General features: G+C 45.5%; 1 protein-coding gene across 4 annotated transcripts in view; it reads left to right on the plus strand.

Moving 5' to 3' along the window:
* The window catches only part of LOC125448687 (arf-GAP domain and FG repeat-containing protein 1-like), a 104,659-nt gene that overhangs the window by 17,196 nt on the left and 62,609 nt on the right, over positions 1 to 24,854 (plus strand). For all 4 annotated transcript variants that reach the window (XM_059642533.1, XM_059642534.1, XM_059642535.1 and 1 more), the window contains exon 2: positions 555 to 648. In XM_059642533.1, coding sequence (XP_059498516.1) covers positions 555 to 648 — 94 coding nt within the window. The remainder of the gene's footprint in view (positions 1 to 554; positions 649 to 24,854) is intronic.

Raw genomic sequence — 24,854 nt, forward strand, 5'->3', positions numbered from 1 at the left:
CCCCCCCCCCCCCACTGCATCCCAAAACCAGTCCAACCTGTCTCTGCCTCCCTAACCTGTTCTTCCTCTCACCCATCCCTTCCTCCCACCCCAAGCAGCACCTCCATTTCCTACCTACTAACCTCATCCCATCTCCTTGACCTGTTCGTCTTCCCTGGACTGACCTATCCCCTCCCTACCTCCCCACCTATACTCTCCTCTCCACCTATCTTCTTTTCTCTCCATCTTCGTTCCGCCTCCCCCTCTCTCCCTATTTATTCCAGAACTCTCACCCCATCCCCCTCTCTGATGAAGGGTCTAGGCCCGAAACGTCAGCTTTTGTGCTCCTGAGATGCTGCTTGGCCTGCTGTGTTCATCCAGCTTCACACTTTATTATCCAGTGCCTGATAAATGGTTTGCAAATATTCCAAGAAATTGTATGGATTATAAAATGTAGTCTGAGATTTGCTGAGATCTTGGAAATAGCTTTTTATGACCTTGCCTTTTGTGAACTGCTTACATAATACATTCCTCAAAGGACATTTTTCCTCCCTTCCTTCCCCCTGTGTTTGCAGGAGAGGCCTCAATCCACCTCACCGAGTCAAGTCCATCTCCATGACAACCTTCACTGAACAGGAAATTGAATTCCTTCAATCGCATGGCAATGAGGTGAGTTCAGAACTTAGGGACAGCTTGCTGTACATTGCTGGGCATTTGGGGTGGGAAGGAGAGCAGGAGAACAGGGCTGTTTCAAAATGCTAAATGCTCAAAGGTCTAACCAGCAGCTTATCTCATGTTGGTGATAATGGGAACTGCAGATGCTGGAGAATCCAAGATAATAAAATGTGAGGCTGGATGAACACAGCAGGCCCAGCAGCATCTCAGGAGCACAAAAGCTGACGTTTCAGGCCTAGACCCTTCATCAGAGAGGGGGATGGGGTGAGGGTTCTGGAATAAATAGGGAGAGAGGGGGAGGCGGACTGAAGGTGGAGAGGAGAGTATAGGTGGGGAGGTTGGGAGGGGATAGGTCAGTCCAGGGAAGACGGACAGGTCAAGGAGGTGGGATGAGGTTGGTAAGTAGGAAATGGAGGTGCGGCTTGGGGTGGGAGGAAAGGATGGGTGAGAGGAAGAACAGGTTAGGGAGGCAGAGATAGGTTGGACTGGTTTTGGGATGCAATGGGTGGAGGGGAAGAGCTGGGCTGGTTGGGTGGTGCAGTGGGGGGAGGGGAGATTTTGAAGCTGGTGAAATCCACATTGATACCATTGGGCTGCAGGGTTCCCAAGCGGAATATGAGTTGCTGTTCCTGCAACCTTCAGGTGGCATCATTGTGGCAGTGCAGGAGGCCCATGATGGACATGTCATCTAAAGAATGGGAGGGGGAGTGGAAATGGTTTGCGACTGGGAGGTGCAGTTGTTTATTGTGAACCGAGCGGAGGTGTTCTGCAAAGCAGTCCCCAAGCCTCAGTCAGTGGAATCAGGATTGATCAGCCTTCCCTGCAAGTGGAAGGGATAAAGCAGTTTCTGCGCAGACTCCGTCATACAGATGTGCAGCATGGAAACAAACTCTCTTTAGTCCAACTTCATTGTGCCAACAAGATATCCTAAATTAATCTAGCTCCATTTGCCAGCATTTAGCCCGTATCCCTCTGAACCCTTCCTATTCATATACCCATTCAGGTGCCTTCTAAATGTTATACTTGTACCAGCCTCCACCACTTCCTCTGGCACCTCATTCCATACACGCTCCACTCTGTGTGGAAAAAGTTATCGCTTAGGTCCCTTTTATATCTTTCTCCTCTCACCTTAAACCTGTGCCCTCTAGTTTCTGACTCCCCTACTCTGAGGCAAAGACCTTGGCTGTTCACCCTATCCAAGTCCTCATGATTTTATAAACCTCTACAAGGGCATCCTCTGCTCTCCAGGGAAAATAGCCCCAGCCTATTCGGCCTCTCCGTGCCACTCAAACCCTTCAACCATGGCAATATCCTTGTAAATCCTGTCTGAACCCTTTCAAGTTTCACAGCATACTTCCTATAGCAAGGAGACCAAAATCGAAAGTAATATTCCAAAAGTATCCTAAGCAATGTCCTGCACAACCGCAACATGACCCAACTGCTATGTTCAATGGTTTGGCTAAGAAAGACAAAAATGCCAAATGTGTTCTTTACTACCCTGTCCACCTGCGACTCCACTGTCAAGGAACTATGAGCCTGTACTCCAGTGTCTTTTTGTTCAGCAACTCTTCCCCAGGACCTTATCATTATGTGTATAAGTCTTGCCCTGATTATGCCTACCAAAATGTAGCACCTCATGTTTATCTAGATTAAACTCCATCTGCCGCTCATTGGCCGTCCTAATATAGGGAGGTGATGGTTTAATGGAATTATCATTGGACTGCCAATTCAGAGACCCAGGTAATGTTCTGGGGATCTGGGTTTGAATCCTGCCATGGCAGACTGTAATTTGATAAAAAGTGAAATTGAGACTCATGGTGATCCATTGCTTTATGGAGGCTAACCCTTTAACTGGTCCGGCCTTCATGTGTCCAGATCCAAAGCATTGTGATTGACTGTTGTCTGCCATGTGTGCAATTCTGGATGGCACCCTGACAGCCTAGCCACTGATGCCCTCATTCCGTGAATGAATAAAAAAAAAAGTTACCTGCTTATCAGCTGTCCACGTCAGGCAGTGTATAGTTGCATCATGCAGGTGTAGAAATGCTTCTTGCTGACTTGTGGGGTACAGTTCCACACACACGCTGACACCTTCTGATACTTTGTTAATGCCTGCACTCTCACTTTGAACAATCAGAAGGGAGGCGACCATTCAACTGCTCCAGTTTGGCCTGCAGTAGAACTACATCATGGCTGATGTAGTTGAACTCCATCTACTTGCTTTTAAGCTGTAATCCTTAATCCCTGTGCCCAGCAAAAATGTTTCAGTCTGAGTTTTGAAGTGTTCAGTTGAGGCAGCATCCCCACTCTTGAGCTTTATGGCAGGGGAGGAATGAAAGGTTGAGTTCTCATTTCCTCGACTTTCTGAGGAAGTGCTTCCCGCGTCATCCGTGAATGGTCCTTGCTTGAAACTTGTGGTTTGGACCTGGGTTCTGGGCACTCCTCAACCCTCCCCACCTCACTCACTACTGAGGAAATAGTTTCTTTGTATCAACTGTAACACTTCCTTCAAATTCTTTAAACATCTCAGTTAGTTTGCTCCTTCATCTTCCATACTGAAGGGAATACAAGCCGAATTCATGCAGCCTGTGCTCCGAATTCAAACCTTTCAGCCCTGGCATGGTTCTGTTGACTCTGCTGCACCAATTGCTCCCTCCTGAGGAGTGGGAGAGGTTAATTCCAGATGGGGACTAACCAGAGGTTTACAGAACTGCAACTGTGATCTTTGAGAGACTTTGACAGTGACTCAGATCAGCTGTTATTCTTTGTAATTTGTTTTGACTTTTCGATTTCTGTTGTTTCATGCCCCTATTTTGCCTGGCACTTTTCCAGCTTTCCAGGGTGGAGAAAGGATTACAAGCAGAATCCATGCAACCTGTCTTTGCAGCTTTAGTGTCTTTCTGGTGAAGCAGTGTTGTTCACCCTGTAAGGTGGGCATATCCTTACTGAGGTGTGGAAGGCCAGAACTGAATGGGCAGGCTTCACAGCCCTCTATAATTTGTCCCATAGCGGCATACTTACTTCCAAGGGCTTTTGAAGTATGCTATACCTCGATGTTTAGCACTACCTGCTTTCCTTTTTTTTTTGATGCAGTTCTGCAGACACAACACTAGATATCCGAAGTATCGACAGCCTGTACCCAGGAACTGAACATAAGTAGAAATTGCTGTAGAAAAAGAGGTGGAGAGAGGAGAGTGTCCATGAGTAGATAAAATGGGTTCTCTGCATGGAAAGCATCCCATGTCATGGCAAGACCTGGAGTGTGGAGGTGGGTAAAGGATATGGAAGGAGGTATTCTGTAGTTCTGAAGGCTGCAGGGTTCCTGAGCAGAAGATTAGATAGTCTTCTTCCAGCCTGTGTTGAGCCTCACTGTAGCACTGCAACAGGCCTGAGATGGAAATGTTAGCCATGGAACAAAATGTAATTAAATTGCAGGCAGCTGGAAGCACAGGGTCGTTTGTACAGGTAGGAAGTAGATGTTCCACAAAGTGGTCACCCAGTCTGTGTTTCGTTTCCTTGATGTAGAGGAGACCACATTGTGAGTAAAAAATACTAGACTAGATTGAGTGGTGTAGGTAAATTGCTGCTTCGAGTGGAAGGTATGTCCAGATTGGGTACAGAATCTCGGAATAGTTAGGATGCAGAAATAGGCTATTCAGCTCTTTTGTCTACACCGGTTCTACCACTGAGTGCCAATCTCTTGTCTTTTCTGCATTCCCTGCATATTATTTTCTATCCAAATAATCACCTAATACCCTCTTGAATGCGTGAATTGAAATTGCCTGCACCACATTTCCAGGCAGTGTATTCCACATCCTAAACCTTGATGCGTGTGAAAGATTTTCTGCACATCACTCTTGCTTTGTTTATGTGTTATTTAAGAGTGAAGACAAGAGGTAAATAGGGTAGTATTGCATGGGAAGGTGCGTGGGAGTGTGGGGAAATATTGAGAGGGGAGGAGTGGACCATGGTGACTTGGAGGGAGGGCTGGGGAACTTGTGGTGGCTTATAGTCCTTAGAATGCGAGTGGAGTGAAGGGGAATTGGTTTAATGTTTCTTTCGAAAGACAGCACTTCCAACAGTGCAGAGCTGTTGCAGTGAAAGAAATGGTCTGGATTCTGTGCTCAATTCCCTAGGGTAAGACACAAACCCCACAATTTCGAAGGTGAAAGCATGACCCATGTAGCCCTGGCTGACTCTAGGATGTTCTTACTCTCAGTGCAACATCACTGGATTGTAGAAGCAGCGGACGTTGGGAACAGGCATGAGAAATAACGTTTCAGTGAGATCACCTCTTGTGCTTGGAAGCTCTTAGAGAGCACACATTCTGTTACCTCATTCTCTCTTCATGAGACATTCTCTGTGTCAGAGGGATTGGTCCCTCTATGGCAGGTTCTTCCGAGGTGCAGAGTCTCAGAATAGACCACCCTCCTACAATAAATGGTACTTGATGTCTGTACTAAGTTGAACCTACTTCGATTCCCTGGAAGCAGTGGAACTGCAATTTGACTCTGGGTTTAATGTTTTCTTGAAACTGCAACATGGGTGTCACCGTAGACTTTTTGTTCATGGGAGTGGGGAACGGAGTTTCTTGCCAATGTATTTGATCAAGTGATAACTGGAAGTCATCTGGCAAGAGAATTAACGTAACATTTGCAAATTTTAAATTTGATTTGCAGTGCATCTGACTTAGCTTAGAGATAGGAAATGCTAATCTGCATGTTTTCGTAGAACCCTACAGTGTGGAAGCAGGCCATTTGGCCCATTGAGTCCACAGTGCCCCTCTATTGAGCATCGCCTCCAGACCCCCCTCCCCGCGCTATCTTATCCTTGTAACCCTGCATTTCCCATGGTTATTCCAACTGGCCTGGTGGTCCAAGTTCAATCCTATCTGTTCCAGAGGCACGTAATAACATTTTGTAGGGTTCTTGTGGTTGCATTTCTACTTCTGAGCCAGGTTTACATTTCATGTGCCTCGGGAGAAAATGGGTAGTATCCCAACCTCTGAACATGGAGGCCCAGCTTCAGGTCATGTGTGCTCCAAACAGTGTAATAACAGCTTGATTAGAAAATACAAGGAGCAACTGTTAGACTGGGTGTGAAACGAGTGTGTTAAGACTGAGGGAGTTGATAAAATCTATTCATAAAAGAAAATCTATAAATGTGTCATGATTTTAATCTCTTTGAAAGCTTGGAATCTATTAATTGAATTGAATCATTTATTGTCACGTGTACTCAATGTTAAAATACAGTAGAAAGTGTGTACCTTTGCTGTACATGCATGGCATCGGTCACATTAACTTATTACAAGATAAGAAAAAAAACTTGAGACTCCAAGTTTCCTTTCCACTGCCACAGTCCTGCTCCGGGCTTTCCGGCCCTTGCCCCAGCCCAGGCCTGATTTGCTGTTGCTGCACAACCCACGTGTTCTGCTCCCGATGTGTGGTTCCCTGTCACGACACAGCTCCTTCCCAACTCCTTAGATAGGTAGTCAAAGGGCATGGGGAGGCGATAGAATTACGAAAAGGAAGGACAAAGAAAGAAAGCGAACTGGTGAGCAGAGAGGAACTCCAAATGGAGTGTCTTACCTGCCGCCACCTTAACTGGCAGTGGCATCAGGAGTAATTTCCAAAAGAAATTGGATAGGCGCTTCAAGGAAATAAACATGCAGGGTTATGGGGATAGAGCAGAGGGGAATGGGACTTACTGATCAATTTAATGGCCTTCCTAAGCTGTTATGATTCTTAATTGCTTTAACAGCTGTCCTGACACTAATCATCTTAACCCATCCTACTTTGCCAGGGTGTTCCCTTGAGTCAGTGCCATCCAATTCAATGTCCCTTCCGTTTATGATTTTGTCTTGGACAGTGCCAGTCTGGCCTGATGTAACTGGTAAAGCTTTGGGTGATTGCATCTATGTCCCTACTTGTCTGCCTGAGGATGGATAACTATTCCAGTCCTATCTTGGAAATTATTCTCCTGATGTTTCCTTAAGGCAGACTTGCTCCACCTTGAGACTGACTGACTTAATATTTCCTTTTTCTCAGCTGATGAGTTGGAGAGCAGCCCGGTGTTTGCTCAGTTGGTATTTTTTTGGCTGTGGTGCTGGATGTACTGAAGCCAGCTTGGCTGAAACACTTATACTAGAAGCAATGAATAATACAGCACAGCAGGAAGCCATTCTGCCCATCGAGACTTTCCAAAGAATAACCCACTCCCACTTACCCCAATGTCGCTACCCTTATCCCATATCTCTGCAAATGATTCTCCTTTGAGTTTCTCGCCTGACCCTTGCAGCTCCTGTCTGCTTGTTCCCCTGTCCTGGCTGTTTCCCTCCCTGTCATCTTGTGTATTCTGTTGTGAATAAACATGCCTTCAGCTCCAAAAAGCTGCAGTCACCTCTGTACAGATCAATGTTTGAACCTCCTGCACAGAGAGTGCCTCACTGCACAAACACAGCTTGCACTGTTTAATATTTCACATTGCCAAACCTGTCTTACAGAATTCCATTTGATATTGCCACATGACTCCCTTGTGCTATGTTGCTGAATATTTGAGTTTCTGGATTCAAGACTGAAGTAAGGATAAACTCCCAAGTGAAAGTTCTTTTCAAAAAGAATTGAAGAAGTCTGCCCTTTATAGACCACTTTTGGAGTAAGGAATTTAGAGTTTGCATACTTGCTGGGCAGGTCATATGGGGCTTGGTGTGCGGTCAGTGCAGTGTGTCAGAGTCCAGGGCAGCACAAACAAGAAGTTGCTTTTGCATAGTGCCATGAACCACAGTTTAAAAAAAATCACATTCTACTTTCTAGGACTGTAATAAGACCAAATAGAACCAGAGGACACAGGTGATTTAACAAGAAATCCCTAGAGTGCAGCCAGAAGCACTTCAGCTCATAGTCTGCAATGACCTTCCAAAGAGCATTCCACCCTGATTCACTCTAATCCCGTAACCCAGCATTTATCATGGCTAATCCACTGAACCGATACATCCCTGAACACTATGGGACAATTTAACGTGTTCAATCCACGTAACCTGCACATCTTTGGACTGTGGGAAGAAACACATGCAGACACTAGGAGAATGTGCAAACTTCATGCAACCTGAGGCTGAAATTAGACTGGGTTCCTGGCTGAGAGGCAGCAGTGCTGACCATTAAGCGAGACTGAATTTGTAATATAATGCCTGTAATATAATATATTACAGGTGTGTGGTGAGGCAGGTTCACTTGTGGTCTATCAAAGTGGAATTGGTTTATTTCCTGAATAGGAAAGGTTTTCAGGATTGTAGTGAAAAGGTAGGTGTGAGGATTGCTGCAATTGGTCGCTGAGAGAGCCAGCATGGGCACATTGGGATAGAATGTCACGAGGCTGGAGGAAGGTTTCATAGATAGGGCATGTAGGAGCTGAGGGGTTTACAAAGATAGAGTAATGGGCGTGGAGGAGGTTGCAGAGATCGGGAAGGGGTGTAGGGCCTGGTGGTCAACATTTTGTATGTAGAAATGGGGATGAGAATTTTTAAATCGATTTAGTTGATTGACTGGGGAGTCAATGTCGGTCAGTCAGCACCAGGAAGAGGCATGAATGGGATGGAATCCAGTTGAACATCGAGAGCAGAGCTTTGGATGGACATTGCCATTTTCAGACTGAATAAAATCTCAGATTTTGCAGCCTTGGGTGCTTTCAAATGCTCTCACCTGTGGCTAATTTGGCAATCTGTCAGAAGCAGTCATTTTATTTCCCCTTTTTACCCCTGACTGCTTGCCTCAGTTTGAGGGTGGTAACTGGCTTCCAGTTTTGCCTTGGAGAAAAGATTCATTCAAGCTATTCAAAATCGTCATGGGGTCTGGATAAAGTTGATCAGGAGAAATTTCCAATCTGAGAGAGGCTCAAGAGGGAGAGGGCACAGATTGAAATAATTAGTGTTTTTAAAAAAAGCAAAATAGTATGCAAGAAGCAAATCTTTCTCACGCAGCAAATGGTTAGGATTTGGAATGTGACACTCAAGCATGTGATGGAAGCAGATTCAATCAAAGCTGTCAAAAGAGAATTCAGCTGTTATCTGTACAGACAGTGTGTGTAGGAAGAAAATGAGAATGGCAGTAGGTGAATTGTTGACTCTGAAAAGCTGGATCTGTCATGATGGGTTGAATGGCCTCCTCCTATTCTGAGATTCAGGAGCGTTTCCAGGCTATTTAACTGTAAGGTTAGTTTGTCAGAACTAAAACATCTCAGGCAATTGGCCTTTGTTGCCAAAGTATATGGAACTGATTTTTGTCATTTCTTACCAAAGTGATAAGACTAGCTGTGCACAAGCAAGTGGTGTAATTAATAATTATCTTTAGGTTTGTACTCCAACTTTTCCATCACCCTACTTGAAGTCCATAAAAGCAAAATACTGTGGATTCTGGAATTCTGAAACATGGGTCGCTGGAGAAACTCAACCAATCTGGAAACCTCTCTGGAGGGAGAGACAGTTTTTGATTGGTATGAAGAAGAGTCATATCAGACTCAAAACTTGGCTAATGATTTGCCACAAGCTGCGTTTATGTAGTGACTCGACAAACGCATCTTTTGACTAGACCAAAAAAAATCAAAGAACTATGGATGCTGGAAATAAGAAACAAAAATGGAAATAGCTGGAAAAACTCAGCTGATCCATACAGTTAGTTCTGGAGAAGGGTGACCGAACCTGAAGTGTTGACTCTGCTTTCTCTCCACAGGTACTGCCAGACCTGTTGAGTTTTTCCAGAAATTTCTGTTGTTGTGTCTTTTGACAGCCTGACATTCTTCACTCAACAAGTGAGCACCTGATTTGCCCAACAGTGCCTGAATTTTAATTTGTTCTCCCCCCCGCCCACATCAACACCCTGTAACAATATGCACTGTCTCCTACTGCATTATTCACTACTTTGCAGCAGAGTGTTGACACTCAACCTTTCAGCTTGGCAGAAAGCAGACATGTCAGCAACTCCCTTTACTCTGTATCAGCCTCATTTACACCAGTGACTGCGTTTCGGAATTGCTTCACTGTTTGTGATGTGGTTTGGGTCAAGCTGAGGGTGTGTAAGGTGTTTCATAAATGCATCACTCCCTCCCTTCCTTCATTTTTAAAAACAAAATGCTCTATTAAAGTCAGCTGTCAAAATCAGGCTGAATCAAGGAATGATTTCTCCATTAATCTTTTAAGTAAAATACATCTGCGCGCACAGGCACTAAAATAAAATTCACGTTAAAAATCATTGGCAGCATTCTGGTCGACAGCACCACCATTGATTTGCCAACCAAAGGTGGGTTGTCTATTGCTTTTATTTAATGACAAATTCTTTCCAAACACACAATTCTTGCTGTTCTGATGATATAAATCATCACTCCCCTTGAGAGTGTCTTGACAAATGAAGATGTCAGTATCTTTAAAGAATTTGAGATCCAGAGTTGGTTCACCCTTGATCTGTACCCATCGTTGCTGCTGTCCAGTGGCTGCGCTGTGTAGAGGGGACCTAGCGATTCAGGTTCATCGGTCTTTGAAGTTGGGGGATATATGAAGAGCGCAGGTAGGAAAGCAGATGGGGCTTTGGAAGTAGCAGTTTTGAATTAAAAATCCGAGTCATACAGAAGCCTTTGTATAAAACACCAATTAAGCCATTTCTCGACTATCCTGTCTAGTTCCACTCACCACACTTCAGGAGGGATGCAAAGGTCCAAGAGAGGGCATGGAGGACATCAACCCAAGTGGTTCCAGGGATCACTGTGTCGTAGCAACAATGTTGAAGAAGCTGGGCCTATTCTCCTCTGAGCAAAGGAGAATGAGGGTGATTTGATTGAGGTGCACGAGACGATGATAAGTTTGGAAAAGACAAACAAAGAAAAACGGAACCAAGCCCAGAAATTGCTAGCGAAATTCTGATAAAATGTCACTGGATGCTAATTCTGCTTTCTCCCCACAGATGCTGCCAGACCCAGTGAGTTTCTGCAGTAATTTCTATTTTTGTTTTAGATCTCCAGCTTTTGTAGTTTTTTTTGTTTAATTGAAGAAAAGCTGCGCCCATTCATTCCAGTACATAGGGAAACAGGTTTAACAGGAGCAGAGGTACTGAGGTGAGGGAATGAGGAGGAAGAATGTCGTGTTTTTCTTTCCCAGGAACTTGCTGGAGGCTGTAAGTTGAAATGATAAACAGTTTCAAAAGGAAATTGGACAGACACTTGCGGCAGATAAGCTACGTGGGCTATTGGAGAGAAAGCAGGGGAGAATGGCACTGAGTGGTTTGTTGTACAGAGAGTTGGACCCATGCTGCGCCTGAATGATTGTGACTCCGGTAGCTGGTTGTTTTAAAGGGTAGTATTTGACTGGGTTGGCTTCATGTAGAGGGTTAAATTGTTCTATTTGAAACATTTTCTGCCTTTTGATGGCTCCCCCCAGAGCATGAAGAGCATCAATCATACAGCACAGAAACAGACACTTTGGTCGAACTCATCCACGCCAACCAGGTTCTTGCGTTTGGCCCATATCCCTCGAAACCATTCCTATTCGTGTACTTGTCCAAATGGTTTTCAAATGTTGTAACTGTACCTGCATCTACCATTTCCTCCACTGTTCATTCCATAAATACACCACCCTTATTGTGAAAAGTTGCCCCTCAGGTCCCTTTTAAATCTTTCTCCTCTCACGTTAAACTTATGTACTCTAGTTTTGAGTTCCCCTACATGAGAAAAAAATACTTTTGCTATTCACCTTATCTATGCCCCTCATGATTTTATAAACCTCTATAAGGTCACCCTCAATCTCCTGTGCTCCAGAGAAAAAATTCCCAGCCTATCTGGCCAGTGGTGTGTCAAAAGTTTTTTTTTAAATTTTGGAACCTGAATTATTTGATTCTTTCATATTTTCTGGCTCCCTGAGGTGGAATTCTCATTGGTACCAGTATTTTATCCAGTCAGCTCACTAGGTCAAGAGAGTGTTGGCTGCCTCAGAGCTCCTCTGCTTTTGCTCGGGTTGGTGCCATTGGGGTCTTCAAATACCACACTAAGGGACAGGTGGGACTTTGATCTCGCTTCGATCTCCTTTGAATGACAGCACCTCAGATAGGAACTCAGTGTTTAATGCTCAGCTGTCTGTCACAAGTCTTTGACTTATGACCTTCTGTCTTGAATGTGACTGCCTGAGTCATGGTTGACATGCAGCAATTAGACAGTGGCGAAGAGCTGAGAATAGCTGACTCGTTACACACTGAGGTCTCATGGTTTGTGACTTCACACTCAGTGGGAACAGTGAGTCCATTTCTTCTAGTTGTGCAGACTACACTGCACAAAGAGGAAGTTTCTGATGAAAACTGAGCAGGAGGAAATCCTAGCCACAGTCAGAGTGCAGAATTGCACTTTACATTTTACTTTTTCTCTCTCACTTCACCCACATCTCATCACTCTTTCTTCTCCTTCCTCTGTATCTTTCACTGACGTCCTGTTTTTTTTCTCTTATATGCTTTGCATTACCAACCCCCACCCACATGCTGTCGACTCCTCTCTCTCTCTGTGCCCTGTCTTTCTGTTCTGCTCTTCTCTTGTGCTTCTCCCCACCCCCCCAACTTTCTGAACCCTCTGTGTGCCCCCTCTAACTCTTCTTGTGCCATCTCTCTCTCTTTGTGCCCCCAAGCTTTGTGTTCCCTCCTTTTCCTGCTTCCTCCTCTCTTTTCCCCTTTCGCTTTTATTCTTTATCTTTTTCTGCTCTCCCCTTTCACCAGCTATACCTCCTCCCTTTTTCCCTTCTCCTTTCTTTAGTAAGCTTCCCACCATCCCAATCTCCTCCCCTCCCTTTCCCAACTCCTCAAACCCTACCGCTCCAACCCCTCATCTCACTTCCTCTTCTCTTGCCTACCCCATGCTTCTCCAGTTTCTCCTTGTGCTTTCCACCCTACTCCACTAACTCTTCTTCCCAACCCCACAAACTTCATCGTACTTATCTCCCCTACAACTCTGCCACTAGCACTCCCTCTGCCCTATACCACCTCAGCATAGCACTGGGAGTGTCAGTCTGGATTGTTAACTCATTGTGAAGTTTTCTTATTTATTCATGGGATGTGGGCCAGCATTTATTGTCCATTCCTAATTGCCCTTTGATAGGGTGATGATGTACTGTCTTCTTGAACTGCTGCAATCCATGTGCTTGAGGTAGACTTATAATGACTTCAGGGAGCAAGTTCCAGGATTTTGATCCCGTGACTGTGAAGAAGCAGCATCATATTTTCAAGTCAGGGTGGTTTGGATTTAAAGGGGAACTTGCAGGTTGTGTTCCCATGTATCTGCTGGCCTTATCCTCCTTGGGTGGTAAGGTTTAGAGAGTCCAGTCACAGAAGGCTTGATGAGTTGCAACTTGTAGATAGTACCTGCTTGCTGTTACTAAGTGTCAGTGATGGAGGGAATACACTGTGAAGGTGGTAGTTGAGTTGCCAAGCGAACAGGCTGCTTGGTCCTGAATGATGTTGAGCTTCTTGAATATTGTTGGAGTCGCATTCATCCAGGCAAGGTGGAAGTATTCCATTACAGTTCTGACTTGTGCCGTGTGGATGATGGACAGGCTTTGGGGTGTCAGGAGGTGAGTCCCTTGCTGCAGGATTCTTAACATCTAACTGGCTGTTGCAGCCAGTCTTACCACTGGGAACTTAGTGACGTGTAGCGAGGACCCCCAGCCTCTCTGTCACGACAATAAAATGTGAGGCTGGATGAACACAGCAGGCCAAGCAGCATCTCAGGAGCACAAAAGCTTTCTTGTAATCTCTATCACGACATGGTGCTTTGTCCAACTACAGGGTCTCAACTGCATCGGCAATCAACAGTGCGGTCTTGTGGTTTCTGTGGTCCTCAGAGATATGGTGACAACATCAAGACAACCAGAGAACCTGATCCCGTATGCAAATATTTGGGAACTTCCAAATGACCTTGTGTAGTTCAGTCAGATAAACGTCCACTGCTGTGTCTATGTAGACACTGTTGTAAACATTTGTGGACTTGTTTGTACTGTAAACATGGACTTTACGCTGCAAATCCCAGCAGACAACCGGCTCAATGGGACTGTTGATTTAAGTAACCTGCTCTGATGAAGGGTCCAGGCCCGAAACGTCAGCTTTTGTGCTCCTGAGATGCTGCTTGGCCTGCTGTGTTCATCCAGCCTCGCATTTTATTATCTTGGAATTCTCCAGCATCTGCAGTTCCCATTATCTCTGAACCTGCAGGTGAGCCCTGGTTTTCAGATTGAGGGGCTCACTGTCTCTCGGATAAACCAAGATAAAATCATTTCTTGTGTCTAATTAGAGAACTGCCTGTCACACGTCAGGCCTGATGACCCTAATGTTTATAAAGAGAAGCCCATTCCTTCATGCCAGTCTCTTACGTCAAGAGAAGCAGCATGTTTTATCAGCAGCTACCAGACTGCAGAGCTGAAAGGGTCTTTGAGGGAACGGGCCTGATTGCACACTTCTAAGTTCACTCAGTGTGATCAGTTTTAATATCAGATTTGGCTTTCATAAAGTCACGTCTTCTTACTTTGGGGGTTTCGGGACAGAGGTCGGCGCTGGAGAAGGAAACTCCACTATGGCACCTACGTGCAACATGACCCACTGTACACACTGCTTTGGCTACGAGAAGTTGGCGGGGGTAGAGAAAGTTAGGGAATTTTAAAAAAAGAAAATTTCTATGCAATTAAGAATAAAAGCTGTAATGATTATTTTTACTGAAGCATTTCAAATCCCATGTGGCAACCAGCTTGTAACTGATGTCCATTTCAAGCCCACCGACTCCCACAGCTACCTAGAATACACCTCCTCCCACCCACCCTCCTGCAAAAATTCCATCCCCTATTCCCAATTCCTCCGCCTCCGCCGCATCTGCTCCCACGATAAGACATTCCACTCCCGCACATCCCAGATGTCCAAGTTCTTCAAGGACCGCAACTTCCCCCCACAGTGATCGAGAACGCCCTTGACCGCGTCTCCCGTATTTCCCGCAACACATCCCTCACACCCCGCCCCCGCCACAACCGCCCAAAGAGGATCCCCCACGTTCTCTCACACCACCCTACCAACCTCTGGATACAACGCATCATCCTCCGACACTTCCGCCATTTACAATCCGACCCCACAACCCAAGACATTTTTCCATCCCCACCCCTGTCTGCTTTCCGGAGAGACCACTCTCTCCGTGACTCCCTTGTTCGCTCCACACTGCCCTCCAACCCCACCACACCCGGCACCTTCCCCTGCAACCGCAGGAAATGCTACACTTGCCCCCACACCTCCTCCCTCACCCCTATCCCAGGCCACAAGATGACATTCCACATTAAGCAGAGGTTCACCTGCGCATCTGCCAATGGTGGTATACTGCATCCACTGTACCCGGTGTGGCTTTCTCTACATTGGGGAAACCAAGCGGAGGCTTGGAGACCGCTTTGCATAACACCTCCGCTCAGTTCGCAACAAACTACTGCACCTCCCAGTCGCAAACCATTTCCACTCCCCCTCCCATTCTTTAGATGACATGTCCATCATGGGCCTCCTGCAGTGCCACAATGATGCCACCCGAAGGTTGCAGGAACAGCAACTCATATTCCGCCTGGGAACCCTGCAGCCTAATGGTATCAATGTGGACTTCACCAGTTTCAAAATCTCCCCTTCCCCAACTGCATCCCTAAACCAGCCCAGTTCGTCCCCTCCCCCCACTGCACCACACGCGCTCTCTCTCTCTCTCTCTCTCTCTCTCTCTCTCTCTCTCTCTCTCTCTCTCTCTCTCTCTCTCTCTCTCTCTCTCTTTCCCCCCCCCCCCCCCCCACCCACTGCATCCCAAAACCAGTCCAACCTGTCTCTGCCTCCCTAACCAGTTCTTCCTCTCACCCATCCCTTCCTCCCACCCCAAGCCGCACCCCCATCTACCTACTAACCTCATCCCACCTCCTTGACCTGTCCGTCTTCCCTGGACTGACCTATCCCCTCCCTGCCTCTCCACCTATACTCTCTCCACCTATCTTCTTTACTCTCCGTCTTCGGTCCACCTCCCCCCCTCTCCCTATTTATTCCAGTTCCCTCTCCCCATCCCCCTCTCTGATGAAGGGTCTAGGCCCGAAACGTCAGCTTTTATGCTCCTGAGATGCTGCTTGGCCTGCTGTGTTCATCCAGCCTCACATTTTATTATCTTGGAATTCTCCAGCATCTGCAGTTCCCATTATCTCTGGCCTCACACCTCCTTTGCAACTTTCTCCGTCGTCTTCACATCTCCCTATACCTCTAACTTCTTCCGGCCGTGATACAAACCTTGAGGAAGGGTCACTGGACCTGAACCGTTAATTCTGATTTCTCTTCTCAGATGCAGGCCCACCTGACCTTTTCCAGCAACTTCAGTTTTTCTGATTTACAGCATCCACAGTTCTTGGGGTTTTTACGTACCTTGCTTAGCTGTTTCTGCTGCACCCATTTCTCCCCCTCCAACAGAATGCTGAATTCTGCCATTTTAAGATCACTATTTCCAAGGGGATCTTTAACTCCAACAATATTTATCACCCATCATCGGATCCAAAACAGCCTGGTCCTTGCTTGGATCCAGTGCAGCACAGGAACAGACCTTTGGGCCCATGACGGTGTGCCAAACATGATGCCAATCTACACTAATCCCAGACCAGTGAGGCTTACCTCAGTTGTTGATAAAGTGATGGAAAAGGTTATAAGAGATTTATAATCATCTAGAAAAGAACAATTTGATTAGGGATAGTCAGCACGGTTTTGTGAAGGGTAGGTCGTGCCTCATAAACCTTATTGAGTTCTTTGAGTAAACCGGTTGATGTGGTGTATATGGATTTCAGCAAGGCATTCGATAAGGTTCCCCACAGTAGGCTATTGTACAAAATGTGGAGCAACGGGATTGTGGGAGATATCGCAGTTTGGATTGGAAATTGGCTTGCTGAAAGAAGACAGAGGGTGGTAGTTGATGGGAAATGTTCATCCTCGAGACCAGTTACTAGTGGTGTAACGCAAGGTTCGGTGTTGGGTCCACTGCTGTTTTTTATAAATGACCTGGATGAGGGCGCAGAAGGATGGGTTAGTAAATTTGCAGACGACACTAAGGTTGGTGCAGTTGTGGATAGTGACGAAGGATGTTGGAGTTTACAGAGAGACATAGATAAGCTGCAGAGCTGGGCTGAGAGGTGGCAAATGGAGTTTAGATTAGATTAGATTCCCTAGAGTGTGGAAACAGGCCCGTCGGCCCAACAAGTCCACACCGCCCCTTGAAGCATCCCACCCAGACCCATCCCACTGTAACCCACACACTCCTGAACACTACGGGCAATTTAGCATGGCCAATCCACCTTGCCTGCACATCTTTGGACTGTGGGAGGAAACCGGGGCACCCGGAGGAAACTCACGCAGACACGGGGAGAATGTGCAAACTCCACACAGGCAGTCGTCCGAGGCTGGAATTGAGCCTGGGTCCCTGGCATTGTGAGGCTGCAGTGCTAACCACTGAGCCACAGTGCCGCCCCGTTTAATGCGGACAAGTGTGAGGTGTCGCACTTTGGTCGGAGTAACCGGAATGCAAAGTACTGGGCTAATGGTAAGATTCTTGGTAATGTAGACAAGCAGAGAGATCTCGTTGTCCATGTACACAGAAAGTTGCCACCCAGGTTGACAGGGCTGTTAAGAAGGCATACAGTGTTTTAGCTTTTATTAATAGAGGGATCGAGTTCCGGAACCAAGAGGTTACGGTGAAGCTGTACAAAACTCTGGTGCGGCCGCACTTGGAGTATTGCGTACAGTTCTGGTCGCCGCATTATAAGAAGGATGTGGAAGCTTTGGAAAGGGTGTAGAGGGGATTTACTAGGATGTTGCCTGGTATGGAGGGAAGGTCTTACCAGGAAAGGTTGAGGGACTTGAGGCTGTTTTCATTAGAGAGAAGAAGGGTGAGAGGTGGCTTAATTGAGACATATAAAATAATCAGAGGGTTAGATAGGGTGGATAGGGAGAGCCTTTTTCCTCGGATGGTGACGGCGAGCACGAGGGGGCACAGTTTTAAATTGAGGGGTGAAAGATTTAGGACAGATGTCAGAGGTACTTTCTTTACTCAGAAAGTAGTAAGGGAATGGAACGCTTTGCCTGCAACGGTAGTAGATTCGCCAACTTTAAGTACATTTAAGTCGTCATTGGGCAAGCATATGGACGTACATGGAATAGTGTAGGTTAGATGGGCTTCAGATTGGTATGACAGGTCAGCACAACATCGAGGGCCGAAGGGCCTGTACTGTGCTGTAATGTTCTATGTTCTATAATCCCTTCTGCCTGCCCTTGGTTCATAATCCCTCCATTCCTTGCATATTCATGTGTTTATTTAAAAATCCCTTAAATGCCCCTGTCATTTCTCCCTCGTCCACCACCCCTGGCAGCACATTCTAGATTCCTCCCACTTTGTGTGTTTAAAAAAAAATTGTCCCTCACATCTCCTTTGAACTATCCCCTCTCACTTTAAATGGGGCCTGCCCCCTAGTCTGACATTTCAATTCTGGGAAAGAGATTCTAACTGTCAACCCTATCTATGCATCTCATAGTTTTATAGACTTCTATCAAGCGACCCCTCAGTCTCTGCCATTTCACAAAAAAAATCACCCTAATTTTCCTCGCCCTTCCATACAGCTCATTCGCTCTCATCCAGACCGTATCCTGGTAAACAACTACTTCATCCCCTGCAAAGCTGTCAGATCCTTCCTGTAATATTGTTAACAGAATTGAACATAATACTCCAAGTGTGGCTGAACCAAAGTCTTTTAAAGCTGCAACTTGACATCTTCACTCTTGTACTCAATTCCCTAACCAATAAAGGCAAACATGCCATTTGCCTTCTTTACCACCCTATCTATCTGTGGGTCAGTTTCAGGGAGCCATGGACTTGAACCCCAAGATCCGTCTGTACATCAATGCTGCTCAAGGTCCTACCATTAACTTTACTTCTCCTTAACATTTGATTGCCTGAAGTACAGCCTCGTTAGACTTATCTGGATTAAAATCCATCCACCCTATTTTTGCCTATGTCTCCAACTGATCCATACCCCGCTGTATCCTTTGACAACCTTCCACACGATCCACAACTCCACTGATCTTTGGATTGTATGAAAACTTACTAGTCCACCCATCCACATTTTATAGACAATAGGCAATAGGTGCAGGAGTAGGCCAATCGGCCCTTCGAGCCAGCACCACCATTCATTATGATCATGGCTATCCCTGTGGAACATTACTAGTCACTGACCTCCAGCCTGAAAAACACCCTTCCACCACTACCCTCTTCATTTCCTATTCTAGGAAACTGTCTTGAATACACGCCATCGATTCTTCTTCGGAACTACCTTTGACTATCCCAATCTACATGTAGATCAAAGTCACCCACGATTAATCATAGAACTTAGAACAATACAGCGCAGAACAGGCCCTTTGGCCCTCAGTGTTGCGCTGACCTGTGAACTAATCTAAGCCCATCCCCCTACACTATCCTATCATCATCCATATGCTTATCCAAGGACTGTTTAAATGCCCCTAATGTGGCTGAGTTAACTACATTGGCAGGCAGGGCATTCCGCGCCCGTACCACTCTGAGTAAAGAACCTGCCTCTGACATCTGTCTTAAATCTGTCACTCCTCAATTTGCAGCTATTCCTCCTCGTACAAGCTGACGTCATTGTCCTAGGAAAAAGACACTCACCGCCCACCCTATCTAATCCTCTGATCATCTTGTATGTCTCTATTAAATCTCCTCTTAGCTTCTTTCTCTCCAATGAGAACAGACCCAAGTCCCTCAGCCTTTCCACATAAGACCTTCGCCCCAGACCAGGCAACATCCTGGTAAATCTCCTTTGCACCTTCTCCAATGCTTCCACATCCTTCCTGGAATGGGACGATCAGAACTGTATGCAATACTCCAAGTGAGGCCACACTAACATTTTGAACAGTTGCAGCATGACAGCACGGCTCCGGAACACTATCCCTCTACCAATAAAACCTAACACACTGTCTGCTTTCTTAACAGCACAATCAACCTGGGTGGCAACTTTCAGGGATCTATGTACATGGACACCGAGATCCCTCTGCACATCCACACTACGAAGAATCTTTCCATTGACCCAGTATTCTTCCTTCCTGTTATTCTTCCCAAAGTGAATCCCCTCACATTTACCTGCATTGAACTCCATTTGCCACCTTTCAGCCCAAGTCTCCCTGCAACCTGCAACATTCTTCCCTCTAATTGGATTGAGTTTTTTTTTTGAAGTAATGAAGAGTACTGTTGAGGGCAGAGCAGTGGATGTGATCTATTTGGACTTCAGTAAGGCACTCAGCAAGGTTCCTCATGGCAGACTGGCTAGCAAGGTTAGATCACATGCAATACAGGGAGAGCAGGGAGTAAATGACTGTTGTATTTGGCGCGGCACAGTGGCTTGGTGCCAGGGACCCGGATCCAATTACATGGACGTCTGTGTGGAGTTTGCACATTCTCCCATGTCTGTGTGGGTTTCCTCCGGGTGCTCTGGTTTCCTCCCACAGTCCAAAGGTGTGCAGGTTAGGTGTATTGGCCATGCTAAATTGTTTATAGTGTTCAGGGAAGTGTAGATTAAGTGGATTATGGGGTACGGGTCTGGATGGGATTCTCTTAGGGTTGGCGTGGACTTGTTGACCGAAGGGCCTGTTTCCACACTGGCTCAAAGGATGGAGACAATGGTGGTGGTGGTGGAGGGGTTGCTTTTTCAGACTGAAGGCCTTCGACCAGCCACAAGGGTCGGTGCTGCTTTCGCTGCTTTTTGTCACTTACGTAAATTATTTGGATGTGAAACATTTGTAGATAAGACCAAAATTGGAGGTGTTGTGGACAAAGAAGGTCATCTAAGATTACAGAAGAGATTTTGATCAAGGGGTTAATGGGCTGAAGAGTGGCAGATGGAGTTAAATTAGATAAATGTGAGATATTGCATTTCGGTAAAACAAACAAGGGCAGGACTTACACGCTTAATGGTAAGGACCTCGGGAGTGTTTCTGATCAAAGAAGCCATGCAGTGTAGATTCGTAGTTCCTTGAAAGTGGAGTCACAGGTAGCTAGGTTAATGAAGACCGGCGTTTGGTATCCTTGCCTTTATTGGTCAGTGCATTGAGTACAGAAATTGGGAGGTCATGTTGTGGATGTACAGGACATTGGTTAGGTCACTATTGGAATACTGCGTGCAATTCTGTCTCCTTGCTATAGGAAGGATGTTGTGAAATTTGAAAGGGTTCAGAAAACATTTACGAGGATGTCGCCAGCTTTGAGCTATAGGGAGAGGCTGAATATACTGAGGCTGTTTTCCCAGGAGTGTTGGAGGCTGAGGGGTGGCCTTTATAAAAGCTTATATAATCATGATGATAATGGAATAGTGTAGGTTAGATGGGCTTAAGTTTGGTTTCACAGGTCAGTGCAACATCAAGGGCTGAAGGGCCTGTACTGCGCTGTAGTGTTCTACGTTCTATGAGAGGCATGAGTAGACAAGGTCTTTCCCCTGGGGTGGGTGAGTCCAAAACTAAAGGGCGTAGATTTAAAGTGAGAGGGGAGAGGTTTAAGAGGGTCCTAAGGGGCAACGTTTTCACGCAGAAGGTAGTGCGTGCATGGAATGAGCTGATAGACGAAGTGGTGGAGGCTGGTACAGTGACAACATTTAAAAGGCATCTGGATATGTATGTGTATAGGAAGGGTTGCTGGCCAACGGGACTAGATTAAAGTAGGAAATCTGATTAACATGCACGAGTTGGACTGAAGGGTCTGTTTCCATACTGGCCGTCTCTATATCGCTGTGTGATTGTGTGCTTGGTTTTTCAGGTTTAACAAATCATTTACGTGAGTTGTTGAATATAAGGCATTTAGTAGAGTTAATATAGACTATATATGTTTGAACAGCAGCAGCACGAGTACAGCCATCAGAACTTAAAACATGTACAGCACTGATGTCAAGAACCACAACAGTGGACTGCTGAAGATTTGGAACCCTTCCATTAAAAGCTGTGATTTAGTATCTGTAGGAGTTTTAAAATACTGAGACCTAAATCATTGACTTAAATTTCAGGAGTGAAGGTACATTGGCTAAATTTGCAAATGCCTCAAAGTTAAACATATTGTGCAGAGTACCTAAGGTCTCAGACAGATATAGATAAATTCAGTGAATTAGCAAAATGTTGGCAGTTGGAGTATAATGTGGAAAAATGGGGAAGATGTCACTTTGACAGGAAGAATAAAAAGAGCAGAGTATTACTTGAATGGAGAACAGCAGCAAAATTCTAAGATGGAAAGGGTTCCAGATGTGCAAGTGCATGAGTCATGAAATAATATTTGGGTACAGAATGTGATCAAGAAGGTGAAAGAATTATTTACTCTAAGAGGAATGCAACATCAAAGTGAGGATGTTGTACTTCAGTTATACGTCTCATTGGTGAGACCTCATATTGAATACTATGTGTAGTTTCTTTAAAGTAAGAGTGTAGATGCCTTTGTGACCCAGGAAATCTCCTAGATTGATACCTGGAATGGGTTGGTGGACAGACTGGGCTTGTTGCCTTTAGAGTTTAGAAGAGCAAGGAATGACTTGATTGAAGAGTGAAAGATCCAGAATGATTTTGACAAAATGGATGTGGGAAAGACCTGTTTTGTCTTGTATGTGAATCCAGAACTAAGGGGCATGATTTAAAATTTGGTGTCGCCCTTTCCCAATCCTGTTGCAGGTTAGAGAGAAGAATTGTTTCTCTTGGCAGGTTGTGCAGCTGGGGAACTCTAACTCAGGAAGTGATGGATGTGGGTCAGTGAATATTTTTTAAGGCAAAGTAGACATTTACGTTGTCGGGGACTTGGTATTGGGAATATGGAATTTGAAACAAACAGATCAGCTGTGATCTAATTAGTCAGAAGCAGGCTTGAGGGACTGAACAATCTACTTCTGCCAGTTTGTATGGTCACATGATAAGAATTTTATTCAGTCAACATGGTGAATTTAGCTTTGTTCTTATTGAATGAACAAACTGAATGGCCTCCTCTAGTTCCTGTTAGGCTTGAGGGGCTCAAAGGTCCACTGGTAACATGTATCGGTGATAATGGGAACTGCAGATGCTGGAGAGTCCAAGATAATAAAGTGTGAAGCTGGATGAACACAGCAGGCCAAGCAGCATCTCAGGAGCCTGAGATGCTGCTTGGCCTGCTGTGTTCATCCAGCTTCACACTTTATTATCCACTGGTAATATTCTGTCCTCTGGCTGCCTGCCTGCTGCTCTGATCCTGATCCTACAAAGCCCCTTCCCTCTTTAAACTATGCATAGCATAGAATGTGGAGATCAGAAGGAGAGAGAGAACTGCCTATACAGTAGCTCACTCTTTAAGTGGCAGTGATTGAAGAGGCCTTGGGCTTTGACCTCTCCAATATTCAACAATGCTGCTCACTTCACTGCATCTAGAGCTCTAAGTAACATAATGTCTGAACTTTTACAATCCAGGCTTGGCCGCATGGGAAGACTTGAGACCCACATAATCTGCTAGTGAGGAGTTAATCATCAAACATCCTCAAACATATGATCGGGCTAAACCACAATAAAACTCAGCAGAGCAGTACTGATTTGTGGTAAAGCTCTCCATTATTGTGCAGAGTATAATTGTCCATTAACCATTTACTCCTGAAGGTGTAATGAATGCTGCCCAGTCAAACTTGCTGCTCAATGAAAAGTCTTGTGTTTTTCTGACTTTCTCCCCTGAATGTTGACTAGTGGCACTGGAACCCACTCTCTGCTCCACTTCCGACTCCAACGGCTTCATCTCAGGAAGTTGAAACATTCCCTCATTCCCAAAATCAATAATAGTTAAAAAATAATGATTGGCACCAGTTGAAAGCGCTTTCTAATTTCCGGGACCATCTTTTTATAACGTCCATTTCTCACAGATGGTCTTCACTTAGCCTGTGAGCTTTCACCTTGATTTTACCACAAAGATGAACAGTGAATTCTCAGCGGCCCCTCATGAGTGAGAAACCTCGCCGTTGGGCCTTTGGAGGGAAACTACATTCAAAATCTTCCACGTTTTTTTTCCAAAAGCAACCACGGTTTGTATAGAAGTTCTTTCAGACAGCGTCTGCTTTGGAGCCCCTTGAGCTAACTTCTGTATTAATCTCTGTATCCAACTACTTATGATTATGTAGCTTCTTTAGCAAATTCCCCTCCAAGCTGCGCATCCATCCTGACGTGGAAATATATTACAGTTCCTGTAGTGGTGTTGCATTACATTCCCAGCAATCCCTCCCTAACAGCGCTGTGGGCATCCTTGCCTTCCAACGATTATGGCAGTTTCAGAAGCCAGCTCTACTCCACCACCTCAGGGTGATTAGGGATGAGGAACAAACGCTGGCCTCAGACTGGTGCGCCCAGATCTCTGAATAATCAAATAACAAAGTAAATCCTTTCAAGGTACATCAAAGGAGCACTTTTCGAGGAAAACCTGACATTGGTAGATTAGTCAAGGTGGTAGCTTTTAAGAAGCCTTGAAAGAGAGGAGGTGGGTGTTTGGGGACGGAGTTCCAGAGCTTAGAGTGCAGAAACTGAAGGCATGGCCACTAGTGGTGGAATGAACAAAACCTGTGTTGATATGGACAAAATTTGAGAAGCATGGAAACCTCGGAAAGTTGTAGATGAAAGGTTTACACTCCTTAGATGTGACTGGAACATCACCTGTGAATGTTTGCCAGTAGTACTGTCTGCGTCTTGGCTACAGTGTTGGTATGGTTTATCCTGCCCCTTGTGATATGTTGCAGAGATGAGGTGAGTGCTGCATGCTGTCTATACCTCCCGCCACAGTATGTTGTATGCTTATACGCTGGTTCAGCAGTCTTCATCTAAACACTGTTGCCCAACCAGCATCATCTCTGGAGTTATTTTCTCATTTTTCATTGCCCCTCTTGCTCCAGGCCCAATCCATTTTGTGACTGCTGCTGGAAAACACTCCCACAAAATAATGGCATCTTCTTTCTAGAATCCTGTCGATCCATCACTTTCACTGTGATGTAGGCCTTTCCCTGCTGGGCTGGACCCAGTGTTTATCCCTTAACTACTACCAGGTCATTAGTGCATTCTTGTTCATAGTATCTTGCTGTGCATAAATCACTGTGTTTTCAACTTTACAACAGCAGA

This window comes from Stegostoma tigrinum, chromosome 45, assembly GCF_030684315.1.
Source record: "Stegostoma tigrinum isolate sSteTig4 chromosome 45, sSteTig4.hap1, whole genome shotgun sequence".
Taxonomy (NCBI): domain Eukaryota; kingdom Metazoa; phylum Chordata; class Chondrichthyes; order Orectolobiformes; family Stegostomatidae; genus Stegostoma; species Stegostoma tigrinum.